The sequence below is a fragment of the Cebus imitator genome, unplaced genomic scaffold (genome assembly GCF_001604975.1).
Source record: "Cebus imitator isolate Cc_AM_T3 unplaced genomic scaffold, Cebus_imitator-1.0 Scaffold294, whole genome shotgun sequence".
Lineage (NCBI taxonomy): Eukaryota > Metazoa > Chordata > Mammalia > Primates > Cebidae > Cebus > Cebus imitator.
The window spans coordinates 1,329,982-1,353,134 of record NW_016107609.1 but is presented as its reverse complement, the minus strand read 5'-3'; the positions used below and the strand labels follow the sequence as shown (position 1 = coordinate 1,353,134).

The following is a 23,153-nucleotide window of genomic DNA, read 5'->3' as shown; positions in this document are numbered from 1 at the left end:
CTGGGATTACAGGCTTGAGCCACCGCGCCCGGCAGGTTGAACATTCTTAAAGAGAAAATCCAGAATGTGAATTGCTCCAAAATCTAAAAGGTTTTGAGCACTGATATGCCGCTTAAAGGAAGTGCTCAGTGGAGCATTTTGAATTTTGGATTTTCACATTAAGTATGTTCAACCGGTAAGTATAACACAGATATTCCAAAATTCCAAAACAATTCTGGTCCCAAGCATTTCAAATAAGAGATACTCAACTTGCCCCACCCTGGCTGACATCCCCGCCTCATCATTAAGTCTATTTCTGTTTCCTTATTGAAAACATACTTGGCCAGGCATTCTCCTTTCTAAAGTAATGCTCACACCTGTAATCCTAGCACTTTGGGAGGCTGAGGTGGGTAGACCACGAGGTCAGGAGTTCAAGACCAGCCTGGCCAAGGTGGTGAAACTCCATCTCTACTAAAAATACAAAAATTAGCCAGGGGTGGTGGTGGGCACCTGTAATCCCAGCTACTTGGGAGGCTGAGGCAGTAGAATTAATTAAACCCAGAAGGGGGAGGTTGCGGTGAGCCAAGATCGCACCACTGCACTCTAGCCTGGGCAACAGAGCAAAACTCCATCTCAAAAAAAAGAAAACATAACTTAAAATTCAGGATTTCTTTAGTAGGGCCCAAAGTTTGCTCCCAGGAGATCTAATGAACCTTCTGGAATCAAACATTTTGGGAAAAAGGCCAGTCATTTTTATCGGAATGTTAGATGGGTCATGGACCTTCAAGAATAATTGAAAAATTCATACACCTAGTTAAAACATTCACAGTCTGCTTTCCTCAATGCAAAAGTTGCCCTTTTTGACACTGTAAATTTAGAGTAAAAAAATTTCATTAGTAAAAGAGACTCTTTACTAGTTTTGTAAGGAGTTTTTTGTTTTTAAACCTGCTATCTGAAATTATTAAGGGTTAAGTAAGGAGTTTTAAATTCCAATAAAATCTTAGTTATAACACCGTACCTCAGAAATCCTCTTGGCAATAGGTTTATTGTATTGATTTAATCTGATATTTAATCTTCTGTATTAAGCCAAAACCAAAATTGAGACATGATTGTTTTATCTGTTTGTTGCTATTATTTTGAACTTTTTTTTTCTTTAAAAAAAGACAAGGTCTTGCTATGTTGCCCAAGCCGGCCTCAAACTCGTGAGCTCGAGTGATCCTCCCATATCATGCTCCTCCCACATCACATCACTGTAGGCACACACCACTGCCCCTGGTTTATTTTGAAAAATTCTTTAATTTTTAGGATATTGTTTCAAGTTACTGTTCTTACTCGCAGTTTTCCCACCAGTGACCGCTATAACTTGTTCCCAGCTCTATCATGCCCAGACAACTTCCAGTTGCTGAGCTGAGGCTTTAGAACTTACTTACCTCTTAAAAATATGCACTGGAGAAATTGATTTACGTCTCTGTTTTGTAGTTTACCCCTCTACTCCCAAGTAATATTCCTATTTGTGATACATTCTTTTACATAAAAATAAAGAACCTTAAAGTTCTTGGCACCCTTTTTCATTTTGGTTACCTTAAGATTTTTTCTAAAGTGATTCTCCCTTCACTCACACCACTGAATTTTTTAAATGTATTATAGAATAAATATATTTTCTACACCAGTAATGAGACAATACATGATTTCCCCTTTCAAAATTTCAAAATTTTTTTCTGGAGAACTCATTTTGTTAGGTTTACGCATCTATTTCTGAGGATTAAAGTACAATAAGGCAATAATATAGTACACTTCTCTGTCATGCCCTTACATTGAGTAGTATGTTAGTGTTTAATCTCAAAAAAATTGATCTAAGCTGTTTTGCATTTCCCCTCATTGTTTTACCCCCTAAGTTCCTGTGAAATATTTTTTGAAAAGACTAGGTTTAGTGAAATATAATATATGTGGTCTATTTTTTTCTTGCAGTTGAAAATGGTGAACATTGTGATTTTACAATTTTAAGAAATATGTTGATAAGGTAAGTGCAAGCAATGATAGAAATAGCATAAGATTTTATTTCCCTAAATAAGTTAGAGCTGGACAGATTTACTTTTTGTCTTCTATAAATGTAGCTAATTTAAATTTATATCTTCAGTCTAGTAATGAAATAAGCACTACATGTAGACAACTTAGATTCTTTCTCCAAGGTTTTGAAGCCGTGAGCAAAAGTGACAAAATAATTTGTGTGTCTAGGGATACACAGGAAAATTCATCACTTTATCATTATACTTTGTGTTGAGGTTTTAATACTGAAATAACTATGGAAAGTGAAATAGAAGAGGCTCTTGTTCTTAATGTGAAAAACTTATGAAAACTATATAAGGGAAGGCTAGTTTTGAGTCAAAAGGTAGAATTTGAATGTTAAAAGGTGCACAGCCTGGTAGCTGGTGAGTAGGGCATTTTTTATGTAATGAAACATAGCGAACAAAACTAATTTTCCTACCAGGTGAGAAAAAAATTCCTAAATTGTGTCTTGCACACCTGCTGAAAGAGAAGGAAAGCCTATGGGAGCAGGACACTGAGGCCATCCTGATTAGAGGACCAGGACTTGAATTAGAAAAGCAGCAGCAGAGAGGAAATCATGAAGAAAAAAAGTGTAATAGGACTAGAGACAGTAGGTAAGGAAAAGAAAGGGCATCAAAATGATTTTCAGTGTTTTCACGTTGAGACACGTTCTTTCCTCTCTGCCTCACTCCGTTTTTCCCACTTCTGTCTCTTGCTTCTCTATGCCTTTACCACATCCTCTGTCTCTTTAGCTGTGTAAAGAAAGGTAGTAACATAAATATGCATAATAATCGGAAATCATGAAATAACAAGAATGTCATTCTCACAAGTGAGAAGTGAGGGGGAGAATTTAAAAGAGTCAAACTGCTACCTCAAGAAATATAATATATAGATGAGAATGAATTTTGAAATTAAAGAAATTGGCAGGTAATTGATTTTTTTTTTCAAAGGAGCAGGTGTTTTTGGTAGGAACTACATGATAGGGTTAATTCAGCAGTTGGGGTTGCCAGGCCTCACTTAGTGGGAGAAGAGCAAATGCACGAGAAGGTCATCCTCTGGGTTTTGAGAATACAACACTTCAGGCTCTATTATGAACTGTTTCCTTCGTCTTCCATTCCTAAGGTGTGACTTCAAAAGAAAAATAATGTAATCTGCCAAGATAGTATATAGGTAGAGAATGTTTAATAAATATTAATTACCATTGCATTCCTCTTGTTTTTAAATCTTCTATGGTACTTGTCCAGTGCTTGACACTGTGGCATTCAATAACTTTTTCTTTTGTATTTTAAAAGTATACAATCAATAATTGCCTGCATACCTGAAACACTGTAGAGGGGAAAGCTAATTACTGAGCCAGAAGCTACTTTGTTGAGATGGAGTCTCACTCTTGCCCAGGATGGAGTGCAGTGGTGCAATCTTTGGCTCACTGCAACTTCCGCCTCCCAGGTTGAAGCAATTCCCCTGCCTCAGCCTCCAGAGTAGCTAGGATTACAAGTGTATGCCGCAACACCTGGCTAATTGTATTTTTAGTAGAGACAGGGTTTCCCCATGTTGGCCAGCCTGGTCTCAAACTACTGACCTCTCAAGTGAGCCACCTGCCTCAGCCTCCCACAGTGTTGGGATTACAGGCATAAGCCACTGTGTCTGTGGCCAAGAGGCTACTTTGAATATTTGAAGGTTTACAGCTTGGCAGCTAGTGAGGAGCCTCCCTAGTGTAAGCATTACAGAGCAAATTGACCATGCCTGCAGGAAGATTTAATACATCAGAGCAGTAAGACTGTTATGCCTAAAAATTCTAGTTATATATTATTAAAAAGATGTATATTTAATTTAGCTCATGTCTTTAAGACAAAGGCACCTAGTGGATATTTAATACATACTTGAAGGAAATACATTACCAGTATTGCAGATGTCTGTAAATCCCAAGTAATTGAAATCTTGCAGGTCAAAGTTAGGAACAGTGATTGCTTCTAAGAAAGAAGCAAGTTCAAAGAAGTGTTTGCTAATTAAGAGAACTGACTTACTCCAAGGCAAACCAAGGAAGTCAATGGAAAGGAGGAAAACTATACAGATATTTTCAGGTGTGGGGATGGGTGTTTGAGAATTCAAATAGGGAAAGAAAACAAAAGGAGAACAGAGTTATGTTATCAGCAATGGGAAATGGAAGAGACAAATTCCTGAAACTGAGGAAAGCAGTATTGCTAATTACCAGATTATTTTGAGAATGGAGGAGTGGGTTGAATCATAAAAGGATAAAGCATATTTAATTCAATGGAAATACTTTTATAACCTGAAAAAATCAGAATTATGTAGTCATATAGAAGACTTTAGTGATTTTAGTGAAAGGGAAAATCAGTCATTATCTAAAATGTTAGATCACACAAAAATAGCTTAACAATTGGTAAATTCACCTTACTTTTATTGTACATATTCATGCAAGCATTTCATGTAAGTATTTTTCCTTAGGACCTTTAATGTTTTTTCAGTGATGCAGGGATGAATGTAATGTAATTAAAATTAGACTGGGTGCAGTGGCTCACACCTGTAATCCCAGCACTTTGGGAGGCCGAGGTGGGAGGACTGCTTGAGCTCAGGAGTTCAAGACTGGCCTGGGCAACATGGCGAAACCTTTTCTCTACTAAAAATAGAAAAAATAGTCGGGCATGGTGGTGCATGCCTGCCTGTAGTCCAAGCTACTCAGGAGGCTGAGGTGGGAGGATGGTTTGAGCCTGAAAGGCAGAGGTTGTAGTGAGCCGAGATCATACCACCACACTCCATCTAGCCTGGCTGACAGAGCGAGACCCTGTATCAAAAAAAAAAAAAAAAATTACATAAACGTTGTTTTATATTGGCATAAGTGTTTGTTCTTATTATTCTCTACTTAGAGAAACTGGTATCAATAATTTATTCCAAAAAGTGTTCATTATATCTCAACTTCAATCTTGAGTTACTAATTCTGTTAAAGTTCATGTTATCTGCTATCTGCATTGGGACACAAAAGGTAATGGCATGTTCCTTCTAAAGGGGAGCTTATAGTTGAAGAGGTATGATGTCACCTGTGACATATAACAAAAATGAATGACAACCAAGGAGAAAATGGTCATGGTTGGAATGCTTTGATGTCAAGGCTGGGAAAAAGGTTTCCAAAGCAGTTGAACTCTTTGATGAGAGATCGACAAATTAGCATGAACTGTTCAGTCTCAACCACCAGATATGCCAGGAGTAGGGAGCTGCCTAACTTGCCTGAAGTGGAGTGGTAGAGCTTTAGAAGTAACTGTTGTCGCTATAAGAGAACATGGATTTATCAAGGGACAGAGTCTGGGAGATGAGATTTTTGGAAAACCCGGACTTAGGACTAAGGAGAGTGAACTAGCAGAGAATTGCATGGAAATGTTAGTACAAAATGAATCAGAGTGATTGAATATCACATTTTATTCACAAAGGGAGAGTTTCAAGAAGCTGGACTGTGAAGTAACAGTAAAAGTTTTCTGGGTATAAGGAATGATAAAAAGTACAACAGTACACTTTTTTTTTTTTTTTTTTGAGCTGGAGTCTCGCTCTCGTCATCTATGATGGAGTGCAGTGCATGATCTTGGCTCACTGCAACCTCCATGTCTTAGATTTAAGCAATTCTCCTGCCTCAGCCTCCCAAGTAGCTGGGATTACAGGCATCCGCCACCACATCTGGCTAATTTTTGTAGAGATTGGGGTGCCACCATGTTGGCCAGGCTGGTCTCGAAATCCTGAGCTCCGGTAATCCATCCACCCCGGCCTCCCAAAGTGCTGGGGTTACAGGCGTGAGCCACTGCGCCCTGCCAAAAGTACACCCTTTTGTCTCCCAGAAGGGAGTTTTAGTAAAGTGGTGAAGATGAATGATGGCAGATATAGGAAGTTTGATACAGAATGGGTGATGAGGAGGACTAACAAATAGAGTATTGCCATACCATGTATATCCAAAAACACTACATTGGTAAATAATATCCATACAGCAGCTAAGGGTATCTTTAATGTCTTGAATTATCAGATAATGATGACATCATCTCATGTATTGTAGATTGATCTCATATATTGATTTTATATATGACAGAAATGCTGTAAGCAAAAATTGGTTTAACCAAAATACCATGTTCACTAGACAGTTTGAATAAACAAATTTACTCTAAAATTCCCTAGTCTGAAAACAATTCGATATGTAATCCAAAATGTATTATTATGTATTACTAAAGACTCATATATTACCTTAGAAATATTGCTAAAAGAAAGGCAGTTTCTATTAGACTTTATGAGCTTCAGTAGTAGCTAATCCACACTCTTCTGTCTGATATTTAAATAGATACTGTAAAGATGAATACTCTTTCATAGAAAGATCATCCTTCAGAAACTGCTTGGAGGGATTTATGGGCCTTAAAATCTAATTTGGAATCTAAATTTGGTGTCAAGTTAGCTCATTTTTTATTGGTCTACTTTGAGTGTAAATGAAAACAGGTGAATGCCACCTTCCTTAAGGTGTTCATTTTAAATCTGAAATTTTTGTTTTGGTAAAATTTTGAATTTATATTAAAGCTTTTTAGCTTTTTTATCCCTAGCTATTAACAGAAGCAAACTCTTGCTGTTTGTTTATGACAGAACACACATGCAGGACTTGAAAGATGTTACTAATAATGTTCACTATGAGAACTACAGAAGCAGAAAACTGGCAGCTGTGACTTATAATGGAGTTGATAACAACAAGAATAAGGGGCAGCTGACTAAGTAAGTATATTTTTTTTTCTCCAAAAAAGGTATTATTTCTGTAGTCAACAATCATATTGTTTCATTTTCATTAAATTTCTACTAGCTACTCAGTAGAAAATTTGGATAATGTTCTGTATCCACAACAGTATAAATTTATATTGTTAAGGTTTGTTAATAGTAGAAGCTTTTTCGAATGAAACATTTTGATAGAGTTTTCACTTACAGATTATGTGGAAACAAAGGACAGCCTTTAACAAAAGGAATATTTAGATGAATCTGTTCTTGGTTACCTTCTGTATTCCTTTTCCAGGGAGTAAATTAGCTGGAGTTTGGGTTTCTTCTTTTGGTGTTAGAGTGGTGTTGTAAGTGACCACCAAGTGTGTAGCTGTGCCCTGTTGAGCTTATCTCAAGTTGTGGTTTCATGTTGGGATCGAAAAAAGAGATGTGTGAGGAACCTGGTAACCATGTCTGTGTCCTGCTTTTTAAAACTTTGTCATTATTGAAAACCATAATTACGTCATACTTAACAATGGGGATACAGTCTGAGAAATGTGTAGAGCCTTCTACACATCTAGGTTATGTGGTATAGCTATTGCGTGTAGGCCACAAATCTATATAGCATGTTACTCTACTGTACTGTTATAGACAGTTATAATGGTATTTGTGTGTCTAAACCATAGAAAAGGTACAGTAAAAGTACAGTATAAACGATTAAAAATGGTATACCTGTATAAGGCGCTTGGTTAATGGAGGTTGCAGGACTGGAAGTTGCTCTGGATGAGTCAGTGAGTGAGTGGTGAGTGAATATGAAGACCTGGGACATTACTATACACTACTGTGGACTTTATGAACACTATACACTTAGGCTGTACTATTTTTTTATTTGTCTTCAATAATCTTGTTTTGTTGTAGCTTATTTTATCTAAATTTTAAAAGACTCTGATTCTTTTGTAGTAACACTTAAAATACAAACACATTGTACAGATATACAAAATATTATCTTTATAATCTTTACAAGATTTTTATATTGTAAAAGTTCTTTTTTTCACGTAAAACTTTTTTGGTGTGTGTGAGAACGAAGAGAGAAACGTACACATTAGCCTAGGCCTACTCAGGGTCAAGATCATCAAGATGCCATTGGGCAATAGGAATTTTTCAGTTCCTATGGGCCACCATCATATATGCAGTCCTTTGTTGACTGAAAGGTCATTACGTAGTGCATAGCTGTATTACAAAACCATTTTAAATGATGTGCATTTGCAGCTAGGTGTTATCTACCATTAGATGATAATCCTGAAGGATCAACGATATAAGTGGGAAAGACAAGTTCTCAAAGTAGCTATACTGTTTTCTGTAGTGCTTAACATTCCTTATAATGGAATAGAAAAATGTCCCTTCTTAAATATTTAAAATACAAGATTCTGTTTGAGTAAGCTTCAATCTGTGAACAAAAGGAAGGCTTTTTATCTTTTTTTAGCAAAATGTTTATTGAGCAACTTTGGCACAAAAACGTAAGGATCCATCATAGTGAATATTGTTCATAAAATCCTAATTCACTTTAAACTCATTATCATTAGCGATGAACTTTTTAACTCATTAAAAGAAACACATACACAAAGCTACTGATAATTTTGTATGTTAAAAGAAATACTACCAGTATATATATTTTTAAATATATGTACTTATTCAATATTTTCTTTTAAACATTTGTTATGTCATAGACATAAGGAATTGTTTATTCTCATATCTCAAATATAAGGCTTTTTAAAGTAGTGCTGTTGGATGTAGGTAAGGTAATTCAGAGAAAAATAGTAAACTTTACAGTAGCATTAAATTTTTTTCTGTGTATACAAAATTCTGTGGGGATAGTGAGTTAAACTATATCCCAGGTGAAAACATAAAAAGTAGAAATCTACTGGAAATATATCTCTTAAAGAGAGGAATCGTAACCATTCTTTGCCTATGCAAATAAAAAAAGAAACGTTTGCATTGCTAAAAAGCAAATTGCCCCAGGAGCTAGCACAATATTTTATTTTATGTTAATAAGTAGGAAAATAAATATTTTAGAAGATTAAGCCAACTGGAGAATGGCTGTAATTGGAATAGATACTTGATATGATTTGATAAATTAGTTTGTTACTACTTCATTGAATAACACATACTGAATGTGAAAGAAATCACTTAGAAGTTTTAGCTATTGGTTGTATTACATTGTCTTGAAAATTTAGCAATTTCAAAAAAACATTTTTGTTAAATTTTTCTTTAAAAATCATTATTAACAGCTTAGGTGCTTTAGCTGATGTAAGGTGTTTTTCCTTATAGCACATATCCATGAATAACTGAAAAGAAAGACTAATATTTAAGTGAAGTAATCAGGTGTGAGTTTAGGCTTCTTTTAATGTTCTTTTTGTATTGCTCTCATGCCACTCTCCATAGCAGTGTATCCTTTGACAGTAGTAGTGGAGTGGGGTTGAGAGTTGCAAGAATTTTGGAATGGAAGGTGAACCTATTGAAAATGTCTAGTTGTGATCTTTGGCAGTGTATGCTTCACAAAGTGCTAATCTCACTTTGGTTTTAGAATATAAGCTAAACTTTTTTTTTTTTTTTTTTTTGAGACAGAGTCTCACCCAGTCGTCAGGCAAGAGTGCAGTGGTGTGATCTTGGCTCACTGCAACCTTTGCCTCCTGGGTTCAAGCAGTTCTCCTGCCTCAGCCTCCCATGTAGCTGGGATTACAGGCCTCTGCCACCACGCCTGGCGAGATGGGGTTTCACATGTTGGCCAGACTGGTCTCGAAATCCTGACCTTGTGATCTGCCTGCCTTGGTCTTCCAAAATGCTGGGATTATAGGCGTGAGAAACCGTGCCCTTCCTAAAAGAAGATTCTGAAACGTCATTACATGTTTCTCTGCAGTCTCTTATTTTCCCTCTAGAGTTATTTAAATAATAATTTAGGTGGCAAAATTGCCTGCTCCTTCCCAAGCATAAAGTAAAATAAACATTTTGTAGGTGAGTTATATAAGTAGGAATAGATATTTAATTCTGTCTGAATTCTAATTTACTATATTTACATTCACAATTATATTGTTGGATAATCTTAAGTTGCTTAAATACACATATTCAGTTACTTAAGTTAGCAATTAAAAAAATCATTTTTAGATGATTTCTAGAGCCTAAAAAAGATTTTTGGGTGTTAGGGGACAGTGGGAATTATAAACCCTTTGAAATCTAACAAAAGCTTTGGACCCTTTCACTGAAAGAATGCTGGCAAACACAAACAGACACACATTTGGTATGTCATTTTGGGGCAGTCACTGACACTGTGTGTGTTCAAGAGATCAGAGGCATCTATATTAAAAACACCTGCCATTAATATGAAGAATATATTATTAAGAAGGATTGCATCAACTTTTAACGAAAAAATGATATTTACACTTGAAAATGTATTTTAGCTGACTCTACTTTTAAAATGCAGGTTTGTGTTGTAAATTAATATGTCTGCTTAGTTTCATTTTCAGAACTTTTGATTCATTGGTTAATTGGAAAAATATATGGCAGGTTTAAATGTAGAAGTAAGTTTTCTTTTAGTGAAGAAATATCCTTGAGTTAAATAACATTTTATTTGAATTTACACAATTGCGAAAATAGATCATCTTAATCATAGCATTATATCACATCTTTGTTCTTCCTTTTTGTTAAGAAAAACTAGGCCAGGCGCAATGGCTCACGCCTGTAATCCCAGCACTTCGGGAGGCCGAGGCAGGCAGATCATGTGGTCAGGAGTTCGAGACCAGCCTGGCCAACGTGGTGAAACCCCGTCTCTACTAAAAATACAAAAATTAGCCAGGCATGGTGGTGGGCGCCTGTTATCCCAGCTACTTGGGAGGCTGAGGCAGGAGAATCACTTGAATCAGGGAGATGGAGGTTGCAGTGAGCCAAGATTGTGCCACTTGACTCCAGCCTGGGCAACAAGAGCAAGACTCCATCTCAAAAAAACAAAACAAAACAAAAAAAACAACTGGTAGCCAGTTTTCTGTCCTTTTTGTTTTGTTTTTAACATTTTCTATCTAGTTCTCTTGCCTTCTTCCTTGATAGAAAAGAAAATTACTATGATGGTCAAGTATTTCGCCTAATAAGGAGAACAGTCACCATAATGAGTGTGTCAAATCAAGGTTAAAATGACTAGCCTTATAGTTTTGGTTGAAATCCAAAGTCTTTTTTGTTTTAAGCCATGAGTTAATTCTTATTTTAAGATTAGTGTATAACAATAAAATTTACCCATTTAAAACATACTTTACTCTCCCTGCCCCCGCCCCGTAGAGATGGGGGTATTGCTGTGTTGTCCAGGCAGATCTTGAACTCCTGATCTCAAGCAATCCTCCCACTTTGGTCTCCCAGAGTGCTGGGATTACAGGCACAAGCTACCGTGCCTGGCCAACATTTTACTTTTCTACATTATTTATGTATTTTACCCTCAGATCATGTTATGGTTGTATTCTGTGAGTAATGCAGACTGGGTTGTGGGGCAGTTACCATCATGAAAGCAAGATGCAGTAGAGAGCATAATAGAGATTTTTGGAAATTAGCTTTCTTCAAGTCCTCTCTTCTTTTATCATCATTTCTGTTGTCTCAGTTAAAGCCTTATCTTTCTCATGAGCAACCCAGAAAAGATGTGAATTCTGTTGGCATTAAAATTCAGCAACTAGCAATATTTGGAAATTTTAACATTTGTTTATCAAAATATATACATAGTAATGTAAAGGCCCCTTAGTCTTGGTTTTCATTTGGAGGTCAGCATTTTATATGGGAGCTGAGATTTTTCCTGTTTTGTTCTCTAATGTTGTCAGAAGTAATCCTACTCCGTGGTTTCAACATTTCTCCTCTCCTTTTAATTGGGACACACTCACTCCTTTACCACCAGCTTTAACACATCACAGGTAATTGCAAGCAATAACTAAAATAGTAGTTGTACAACTATGAACTGTGAGCAGCTTGCTCTTTCCCATCGTGGAAATTGGTTGACAGTTTATATCCTTCCATCTGAACCCAGTAACATAACCTGCATTTCCCCCAGCAGTCTCCACTACAACCCACTCTGATTCTAATTGCTAAATCAGTTAAAGTCCTTTAGTTAAAAACGAGATAAGTCAACTCAACTAAATTAAGCAAAAAACAAACAGAACTATTGATTTGGGAAGACACTGGAAGAGCTGGCAGAATCAAAAATAAGAGGCTTGGAGTACCAAGCCTCGGGTAGAGCAGACCTTACCTTGGTGGCTTTGGGGGCCTTCTAGGAAAGCCCCTGCTTCTCCCTAGTTTTCAGAATCCTGGGAGAGAATCTGAGTGGCCCAGTATGAGTCAGGTTTGACTGTGCTTGGATCAATCAGCCCTGGGAGGAAAGAGGAGAAATAGCACATAGGGTAAACAAATCAATTTGAGTCTACAATATTTTTAATAACCATCAGATGAGGAAGGCCTTTCTAAGCTACTTTTAAGATTTAGATGCCAGAATGGAAAAGTGTGAAAGATAATATATTAAAATGTGAAACATCTCTGTGACAAATCATGCCATAAAAAAAAGTGGCGAACTGGGACAATCTGTTTGCCATAAATAAAGAATTTTCCGTAATATACAAACCTGTGAGAAAAAGATAAACCCAGTCAGGAAATTGGCAATTTATAGAAGAAATGCAAATGGTTTATAAAGATATGAAAAGAAGATCAACTATATCTAGTAATCAGGGAAGTACAGATTGCTAACCATTATTTTGGACCTATCAGATTTGAAAATTTAAAAAGATATATATCAAATATGGGCAAAACTATGGGGCTGCAGAGACTTACACAGAGTGGGGGAGTTTAAATTTGTATTGTACTGGAGGGATGACTTTGGCAGTACCAATCAATATTTAAATGTTTGAGTTCTCTGACCAAGCTTCTGGGACTCTTAACAGAAAAACCCTCATTGTACAAATATGTATTTTTACAAGGGTATTTATGACAGCATTATTTGTAATCACAAAGAAGATAAAAAAGCAAATATCTGACATATAGAATGGCTAGATGATTTCTTATATCCATTGTGATATTCTATACTGTAATTAAAATAAATGTGTTCACATAGATCTCTAAGTTTAAAAAAAAAAAAAAAAAAAAAAACAGGTTTTGGTCAAAGCCTGTTTTTATGGAAGCAAAATAAGCATACTTTATTAACAAAGTCAAAGAGGGGCCTGCCTCATTTAATTTGTCCCAGGGTATTGAATAATTTTCAGACATTCTCAAAGCAAAGAGGCTACTTATCTTTCTGCTCCTGGGCTGAAAGCACTAGGTACTCTGGCATTCTTTATATCTCTGTAAGTGTATTAGCCTTAACTTAAAACCCACCCGTAAATATATCTCAGTGTGAAAATTTTGAACACAGTTGTACAAAGAGATTTGAGTCCATGAACTTTAACGTCAACAGAGTGAACAATTTTTGTATTTAACTATGCTTATATCTATTTTTTGGCATTGAAAAATAATTATTAACAAAATATTTGCCCCTGATTATCTCTAAAGTACGTGTGTATGTTTTAAATCACTGAACATCTTTAAAACTTAAGACAGTGAAATATTTAAGTGGAATGTATTTTCAAGAGCATTGAAGTTATCGTAAGGGGTCTAGAAATATTCTGTATACCTAAATAGTGCTCTAGGTGTTGACCAGTAGTTGTTTCCAGCATATTGGTTCAGTTACCAAATAAGTTATAATATTGTTCATTTTTGTGGTGTCAGTAGCTGTCTTAAAAGAGATTGTAAAACTTGAAATTTTAGTAAAACTAAAAATACTCTACATGTTAACTTTATTACTCATTTTCTGTTTTTCATGTTAAAATTTTGTTTAAAGAACAAAATTATATGATTTTCTGCTAATGTTTTATTCTGTGAATGTATTTTGGAAATTTTTTTTCCCATTTTCCTTCTACAGTTTATTTGTTATATCATCATCCTTAGATTTGATATGCAGTCAATTTAGAGAACATCTTTGTTTTTTAGATTTTTTCTATCATCAAGTTTTATATATGAAATATGGAAAGATGTTCTAGGTTATAAATATATTAATAATGGCATACATACATATATAGCATCTCATTTGTTTTTATCAGCAGTTTCATAGTTCTGTATTATAATTTTTATTCACATTTAATGATTACCTTTAATATTCATGACAGGAGCCCTCTGGCACAAATGGAAGAAGAAAGAAGGGAGCATGTAGCTAAAATGAAGAAGATGGAGATGGAGATGGAGCAGGTGTTTGAGATGAAGGTCAAGGAAAAAGTTCAAAAACTGAAGGACTCTGAAGCTGAGGTAATCAGGCTAACATTCCATCTATTAGACATTGTGTTCCTTTTTAAATAGTGTTTTCAATAAAATTTATAGATATTATAACCTTTTTATACATATTTTTTCAAAATTAATACCCTAGCGTAACAAAATGGAGAAATAAGCAAGCATTGTATTTATAATAAAATAATGTATACTTTAATATGTAAAGTATTACATATTAATAGAATATTAATATGTAATATTAATATTCTATTATATAGAATAATAGAATACTTATAATGGAATATTAAAGTTATAATGAACAAGTTTGAGTTGTAAAAAATAAAATTATAAGCCATTCCAAACAGGTGGCATAACAACACTAAAGATGAGAGTCGAGGGTGGATATATGCATAAAAACTAGTGTTAGGATAATAATAATTGGCCAGACTTATTGTATATTGAATGAAAAAGAGGGAAATAACCTTTATTGAACTAAAGACGTGCCTGGATAAATTACACACAGTTAAAGGAGAGAAAATTAGTTAATGTGATATTTTTGTTAACAGGTTGGGCCTTATTTATAATGTAGTGTCAAGGTAATTCCTAGTGTTACAGCACTGGACCAGGGTAATGACAAAACATCCCAGCAGACGTATCTATGTCTTGAAACCTTTCTAGATGTTGAGTTATACATTTAGTTTCTATTAATCAAAAAGACCTTGGAGACATTTCCTTCAATAGGTGGCAAGAAAGAAAAGGTGGAGGAAAAGATAAACTTAACATAAGAATCCATAGAGCAGTTAGTTTGATAGATGTTTGAGAACAGTAGAAAAAACTATGGGTAAACCCAAAATAAATCAGAATTTCAGTATGAAGTTTTCTCAACATAAATTTGTTATAATTATAGGCAGGGTGTGGTGGCTCATGCCTGTACTGTAATACCAACACTTTAAGAGGCTGAGGTGGGTGTCACCTGAGGTCAGGAGTTTGAGATCAGTCTGGCCAATATGGTGAAATCCCGTCTCTACTAAAAATACAAAAATTAGCTGAGTGTGGTGGTGGGTGCCTGTAATCCCAGCTACTTGGGAGGCTGTGGCAGGAGAATCACTTGAACCTGGGAGGCAGACACTGCAGTGAGCTGAGATCACGTCACTGCACTCCAGCCTCAGCGACAGATGGAGACTTTGTCTGAAAAAATAAACAAAACCCATAAAATAATAAGTTCTTTTTAAATATGTGAGATGAAGGCCAGGTGTGGTAATTCACATCTGTAATCCTAGCAGTTTGGGAGGCCAAAGCAGAAGGATTGCTTGAGTCCAGGAGTTTGAGACCAGCCTGGGCAACATGGCAAGACCCAATCTCTACAAAATATTTAAAAAAAAAAAAAAAAAAAATAGCTGGGCACGGTGGCATGTGCATATGGTCCCAGCTGCTTAGGAGTTTGAGGCAGGAGGATCACTTGAGCCTGAGAGATTGAGGCTGTAGTAGGCTATGATTGTGCCACTGCACCCCAGCCTGAGTGACAGAGCTAGACCTTGTCTCAAAATTATATATATATATATATATATATAATTTTGACAGTCATATAAAATATTTTTAAAACAATTGTCAGTGATCAAATTTAGTAAGATCCCTGTGTTTTATGTGACTTCACTAATACAATAATTGTATCTAAGTATATTAAGAGATTCAGATCTCTTCTGTTACATCCTTACAGTTGATTTCATTGCTTTTTTAAGTACTACATAAAATGCAGAAACTTTTTGACTAAAAGCATAACAAAAGTACTCTAATCCATTGAGTAAACAGAATGCATGGCATAAGAAAGTATTAAATAATTTCAAGGAAATGTTTTTATTCTACCACATAATTTCTCTTACATTACTGGGCTTTTCTTGTAATTTCTTATTAAAATCTTTCACTGTTACATTTGTTGTGAGTTTAATTTAGTGGGGGTAAGGAATAATTCCTCCTGGTTTGACACTGCTGAGTACTATAGGACTAGCATCCCTGGCACTGCCACTAAATAATAATAGCAGTGCCCTCCTATCATAGAGCAAACCAAAACATATATGCACACACACCCCCAATCAAGAATTACTGTCTCAGCTGTTGCTATTATAAATAATTAATGTTCTTAACATGACATTTTGGAGATTAAGTTCAGCCTGTTGTTAAATATATGCATTGAATCTCTGCCTCTCCAGTAATTCACATACAATCTGGAAAATCTATATCCAAAGAGGGGGAAAAACAGGAATAATCAAGAATCTACTACATTATTTCCACACTCAGATTCCATTGAGAATCTAAAAGTTTAACTTATATTTGAGGCGGATGTATTTTAGGACCTGTTGCTAAGAGAAAATATTATAAACAAGTAATTGTGAACCTGTAGCCAAGGAACCCTTTGGGAATATTCATGATTACTGTGAATGAAGATAGTTTTGAAGAACTACTCTTTGAAGGATGGAATGTTAACATTTAAAGGACCTGTGAAGAGCTCTGGGCCAAGTTCCTACCAATACTCTAAGCCATTACAGAATTAGGCATGCCCATTCTAGATTCTTTGTCTTTTATGAAACTACATTCAGAGTGTATTTACCAACATCCTTGTGGTAATGAGTTTGCAGATCATCATGTATATGATACATGATAAATATAATGTAAATATGATACATGTAAATACATAAATAGGTAAAGAAACCCTTTTAGCTTTGTTTAATACAGTTTGTCCTTAAATCCACTGTGCTGGAAATATTTGTTTGGGGCACAGTACTAATACCTAGCAGCACAGTACATGAACCATAGCACCAAGCATGTTTCACGTATTATGTCATCTAGTGCACACCATAGCCCTGTAAGGTAGATATTATTGCCCATCTCCCCTTTAAATGAAAAGAAGGATTAGTAAGCCAGCATTTGAACCCAGTTAATTTTTAAGTTTGCTGTTAAGCCCTAGATAGGTCCACAGTTGTGCTTCAATTTCAGAATGGAAAAAACTCTGAAAACTGCAAAACCTAACATGAACTTAATAAGTTTTAAATCTACATATTGTGAATATTTATATATTTTACTGAAAAAAAATAAAAAGTAATGTATTTGATTCCCTTGTTGCCCCAGATAGCCCAGGAGGTATTTTATAAATATAGTATATACTCCTTTCTAAGCAGTGTTGTCTTTTTAATAACTGAAAAAATTTTGAACTTTGAAAGGCATCTGACCCCATGGGTTTCTTAAGAATGAGATTGTGACCTATACCTTTATCTACATGCAGTTAACACAAAAGATAATTACTTACATGTAACATAAATGTAAGTTAAAGAATGATGAACACTGTATAACCCTACCACCTGGCTTTAAAAAAATAGAATGTTATCAACTCATTTGAAGACCCTGTGTGCTTGTCCCAAGGGCTCTCTCATTCCCATAGGTAACTACTATTCTGAATTGTGTATATGTGATTCCTTTGCATTAAAAAAAAAAAAAAAAATTAGAGACATTTTCTTATGTTCCTACTTTCTAAGATTTTCTTAGTGACTTGTTTGCTCTCATCAGAAAGATTTCATCTCAGATTTAACTCCTGTTTGCTTAAATGTGTCTTAGGTGATTTTTTTTTTGTAGGAATTGCATGAAATAATTGGAATAGGAATAAATCTGAAGTCACCTTGGGCTTGCAAAAAAGAAAAATTGTATGCAAAATTATATTATAATCCACATTCAAGATGTTAACTCATCAATGTAGTAAAATATTTAACAGAACATAATTCCTGGATAACTGAAGGTTTTGAATAGTTCTTGGGTATTTGGCATAGTAGGATTTAATCTGATTTTTTAAATTTGTTGACTTTTTTTCTGAGATGGATTGACTTGTTCCTAAATGAAATTATTTAATGATCTCTTGGACTGAAAGCTCTTTGTTTCTGCAGTTACTTTGCATGAGTGTTTCCCACCTCTCAGTCAGCATTCTTTACAGTATCAATACTCAGCGGAGTATTAGAATACTCCTCATTAGAATCACTGTAATTTGTTGAAAACCCACATTTCCAGACCTAACACCCAGATATTCTAATTCGGTACATCTGAGTGAGGTCCAGGATTCAATATTTTTAACAGATATCCCAGGTGATTTGCATGAAGACAGTGTCTGAGAACCACAGCTTACAAGAATTCAGAGTACTTTACTGGCATCTTTGAGCTTGTAGGGTCCTCAACTACCTGCTTGCTTTTCATTTGTCTCAGCTTTCTAAAGTTGGAATTAGGAGGCTTATTCAAGTCCTGGTTCTTCCACTTTATGGTAGCAATCTTGAGCAAGCCACTTATACTCTGCCACTGTTTCCTCATCTGTACAATTAGAACAGTGATGTCTTCACTGCCCAGCTTCCAACATATTTGTGATTAAAGAAAAATGAAATAAGATAGTAATTTTCCATTACAAAGTACTACACCCTGTTAAGTTCGTTGCTTTTTTTTCCCCCGTTTCCCAAGATTATTGTCTTAGGTCACTGGCCTTTTGGGTGGCAGATCCTAAAGTAGGAAGAGTCCTTGATAGTGCTTTCCAGGGTAGTACTCTGAATTTACAACAGGGCTGTTCAGTGCTCATACTCTTACCATTAGGATGTCTGGATGAAACATACTTCTGCTTCTGATTTCTTAAATAGTTTTGTTTTATATATTGTGCTATGATTTAGCTCCAGCGGCGCCATGAGCAAATGAAAAAGAATTTGGAAGCACAGCACAAAGAATTAGAGGAAAAACGTCGTCAGTTTGAGGATGAGAAAGCAAACTGGGAAGCTCAACAGCGTATTTTAGAACAACAGAACTCTTCAAGGTAACTAATAGCAGGTTACTAAGAAATGTGTATATTAATGTTTTAAAGAATTGTTTTCCTACTTAATTAAAAAACATTAGAATAACACTTAAAAAGTCATCACCCATTATCATGCATTCCAAACACAGTGGTTTTTATGTGGATGAATACAGTCTCTGTACCATAGCAGTATTTTTTCAGTACATTTTCCATGACTTAGTAATTATGATTTAGCAACTTTATAACATTCTCCCCAGTTAACTCACCATAATTGGATTTCTTATCTCCTCCCCCCAGTTGTTGGACGTAAGGGTTGTTTTCAATTTTTGGCACACAAAGGGAACATTGCTTCAAAATCTATTACATATTTAGGGGTATGTTTTAATTGTATTGAATTATGTTTTTAGGATAAAATTCTTAAGACAAAATGTTAAATATTTAATTTCCAATACAGCTAATCAGTTACTTTCTTTTAATTTATATAAAATTCAATCATATTTTTACCTTGGTTTTCTTTTCCTTAAGAGTTTCATTCAAAACTGGAAAGGGGCATTCCTATAAGGATTCTATAATAATTTATAATTATTTATAAATTATAAATAAAGTATAATTTATCTTCACTACTAAACATTTTTAGATTAGACATTTGTTCTACTACACTATCTTACTATTAACATTTTCCCCAAAGAAGTAGAAAATAGATTTGTAAAAACAATCGCACTTCAGAATGCAAATGACAGTGGGGGGAAAAGAACACCCTGTTTGATGCCAGTTGATAGTTTTCAGTTTGTGCTGTTTCATTTGGGAGGAATTGCTCTTGTATATTAAAAGGGGGTTTTGCTGTATTTTTTACCACTTATCCTGGAGTTTTGTCAAATATTTGTCTAAGAAAATACTATTACAGATTAACATTGTCTTAGTCGTTTACTTCTAACTTTTATGACTTTTTAAATGAAAAAGTAGTATCTGAAAATCCAGCATAGTTGTAATTGGATTAGCTATTGTTATCATGTTGTCTATGATGTTTATAAAATGGTTACTCATCTTGATTATTTTTCTTTAATCCTTTAGAACCTTGGAAAAGAACAAGAAGAAAGGGAAGATCTTTTAAACTCTCTATTGACCACCAGTTACCTATTAGTTGCCAGTATGCCAGCTTGGACATCAGTGTTTGTTGGATCCGTTTGACCAATTTGCACCAGTTTTATCCATAATGATGGATTTAACAGCATGACAAAAATTATTATTTTTTGTTGTTGTTCTTGATGGAGATTAAGATGCCTTGAATTGTCTAGGGTGTTGTGTACTTAGAAAGTAACAGCTCTAAGTACCTTTCCTACGTTTTCTTTTTCTTTTTTTATTAAACAGATATCTTCAGTTTAATGCAAGAGAACATTTTACTGTTGTACAATCATGTTCTGGTGGTTTGATTGTTTACAGGATATTCCAAAATAAAAGGACTCTGGAAGGTTTTCATTGAGGATGAATTGCCATAATATGATGCAAACTGTGCTTCTCTATGATAATTATAATACAAAGGTTCCATTCAGTGCAGCATATACAATAATGTAATTTAGTCTAACACAGTTGACCCTATTTTTTGACACTTCCATTGTTTAAAAATACACATGGAAAAAAAAACCCTATATGCTTACAGTGCACCTAGAGCTTTTTTATAACAACCTCTTTTTGTTTGTTTGTTTTGGATTCTTTAAATATATATTATTCTCATTTAGTGCCCTCTTTAGCCAGAATCTCATTACTGCTTCATTTTTTGTAATAAACATTTAATTTAGATATTTTCCATATATTGGCCCTGCTAAAATAGAATATAGCATCTTTCATATGGTAGGAACCAACAAGGAAACTTTCCTTTAACTCCCTTTTTACACTTTATGGTAAGTAGCAGGGGGAAAAATGCATTTATAGATCATTTCTAGGCAAAATTGTGAAGCTAATGACCAACCTGTTTCTACCTATATGCAGTCTCTTTATTTTACTAGAAATGGGAATCATGGCCTCTTGAAGAGAAAAAAGTCACCATTTTGCATTTAGCTGTATTCATATATTGCATTTCTGTATTTTTTGTTTGTATTGTAAAAAATTCACATAATAAATGATGTTGTGATGTAATGGAGTGTGGGGTCTTAAATATTCTACAATTGATGTACAAAAGTAGACTATGGAAAGAAACTTTTCAACTTGAATTTGCCTCCTCTATAATGACATCTCTTATATGCTTGTCTTATTTAGAATGCATATGTGCTGATTTTCTAATTTAAGAAATACCATATCTCTCTATTCATTTCTGTCTCTCATTTGTATGCTTACTTTTCTGAGAACATTTTTTTTTTTTTTTCCCCAGACAGGGTCTTGCTCTGTTGCCCAGGTGGAGTGCAGTGGCACAAACATGACTCACTGCAGCCTCAATCCCCTGGGCTCAAGCAGTCCTCCTGCCTCAGCCCCCAAGTAGCTGGAACTACAGGCATGCACTACCATGCCTGGCTAATTTTTGTATTTTTTGTAGAGATGGAGTTTCATTATGTTGCCTATGCTGATCTCGAACTACTAAACTCAGGTGATCCACCCACCTCAGCCTCCCAAAGTTCTGGTATTATAGGCTGAGAACAGTCTAATTCATTCAGCTTAGGTATTTTCTCAAGGTCAAATGATACAGATTTTAACATAATGGATAATTTAAGTGTAATTAGTGTAGCCCAGTTTATTATTTTGAAATGTTTTACCCTATCTACTTTGAGAAGTTAATGACCTAAGCAGAGGGCTATAAGTCAATAGCAGAGATTGTTGTTGTTTGGGTGTTTTTATTTCAGTTTTTGTGTTGAGAGATTGGGTTAACACCTCTAGTCAAAAATGTTTGGTTTTAGGGAGGTTAAGAAGAACCTACTGAATTTGGAGAATGCAAAGATAAATAATTTATATAGACTGCCCGCCTAACTGGTGAAGTACTACTGCTTCTGTGAAATATTTCAAAATTCTGTGTATTATAATAAATGTATGAGATAAATTCATTATTCTACCATCCTAATGAAAACTTTCAGAAGTCTTTATCCATGGCATGCCCAGGGTTTCACCTGAATCTGATAAAGGATCTATATAACTTTACTAGGTCTTCTGATTGTTGACTGCAGGCTTAAGTGTATTAGGAGGCCCTTTTTGCTATTTGGCGTTTGGATTTCTGAAAGGATCATTCATAATACACGTAAAATTCAGGTAGGCCTAAGAAAAGGCCATCCTGTAGAAGGCAAAATGGCAGTGTCTGTTCTCCACTGTCCAAGGCATTATGTAATTGAAGTATCCTGTTAGCCACTGCCTTTCTGCTAATTAAGTGGGGCTGACCAAGTAAACACTAATAATAGCAGTGAACCACTTGGGCACCTTGTGGGTAGAGTTTTGCTGCCACCTAGTGGATTCATTGCTTCCTTATCAGGTTTCACAAGCAAGTTGTGAAGTTGCTAATAAAGTAGACACAGCTTATTTCTGTGTAGCTCAGACTGTAATCTCAAAAGCTGAGGAGATACAGACCCATGCCTCTCTGACTCTTTCGCTGGGTGTCACCACCTGCACATTCTGACCCTCCACATCAGTATGTTTCATCCTTGTGGAGAAACTAATCTAGGAGGAGAAGTCAGATATGGTAGGTGAGGGGAATAAAAGGAAAGATGGCTTAACAGCCACGAATGCTTCAGGAGCAAAATGTTGCCTCAAAAATTTATCTACATCACAGTCTCCAAACCTGATGCTGTGTCCTTATAAAAATATGTCAGATGTACTGCTGCACTAATGTGAACATTATGAAGCAAAATTTGAAAGAGTGAAATAAAAAGGTTAGCACTCTTTTCCCAAGCCCCAATGAATTATTACTCTCCACTTTGGAGGCCATCAGTCTAGGTAGTATATGGATAGTTAATAGTTACTGTTTAATCACCAAGGAAGGTCCTAGTGAAGACTGCTGTGGGGTCCTACTTGATTTGAAAGGAAAATTTCCCACACCAGTAAATTGAAGTCCTTTCTAATAAAAAGCTTGCAAATGTAAATCCTTGTACTTCATTCAGAATCTTCTCTGCCCCTTTTATAATAACAACTTCCTATAACTGTCCTGTTTCAGACAGTAACCTAAGTAGCATGTGTGTTTTCATTTAATAGCTAATGTATAACAATTTAGTAAGTTAAGATAACAATATGTTATCTAATAATTGAATACGCTACTAAACATTTTAAACCCATTTCCTCATCCTTTTGCAGATGAGGAAACTGAGGG

At 35.2% G+C, this 23,153-nt stretch overlaps 1 protein-coding gene across 7 annotated transcripts in view; it reads left to right on the top strand.

Annotated features, from left to right (window-relative positions):
• The window catches only part of SEPTIN7 (septin 7), a 103,019-nt gene extending 82,012 nt beyond the window's left edge, over nucleotides 1-21,007 (top strand). For all 7 annotated transcript variants that reach the window (XM_017502208.2, XM_017502209.2, XM_017502215.2 and 4 more), the window contains 5 exons: nucleotides 1,948-1,999; nucleotides 6,652-6,777; nucleotides 13,968-14,103; nucleotides 18,756-18,895; nucleotides 19,946-21,007. In XM_017502208.2, coding sequence (XP_017357697.1) covers nucleotides 1,948-1,999; nucleotides 6,652-6,777; nucleotides 13,968-14,103; nucleotides 18,756-18,895; nucleotides 19,946-19,985 — 494 coding nt within the window. In that variant the 3' untranslated portion in view covers nucleotides 19,986-21,007. The remainder of the gene's footprint in view (nucleotides 1-1,947; nucleotides 2,000-6,651; nucleotides 6,778-13,967; nucleotides 14,104-18,755; nucleotides 18,896-19,945) is intronic.
• The last annotated feature ends 2,146 nt before the right edge of the window (nucleotides 21,008-23,153 follow it).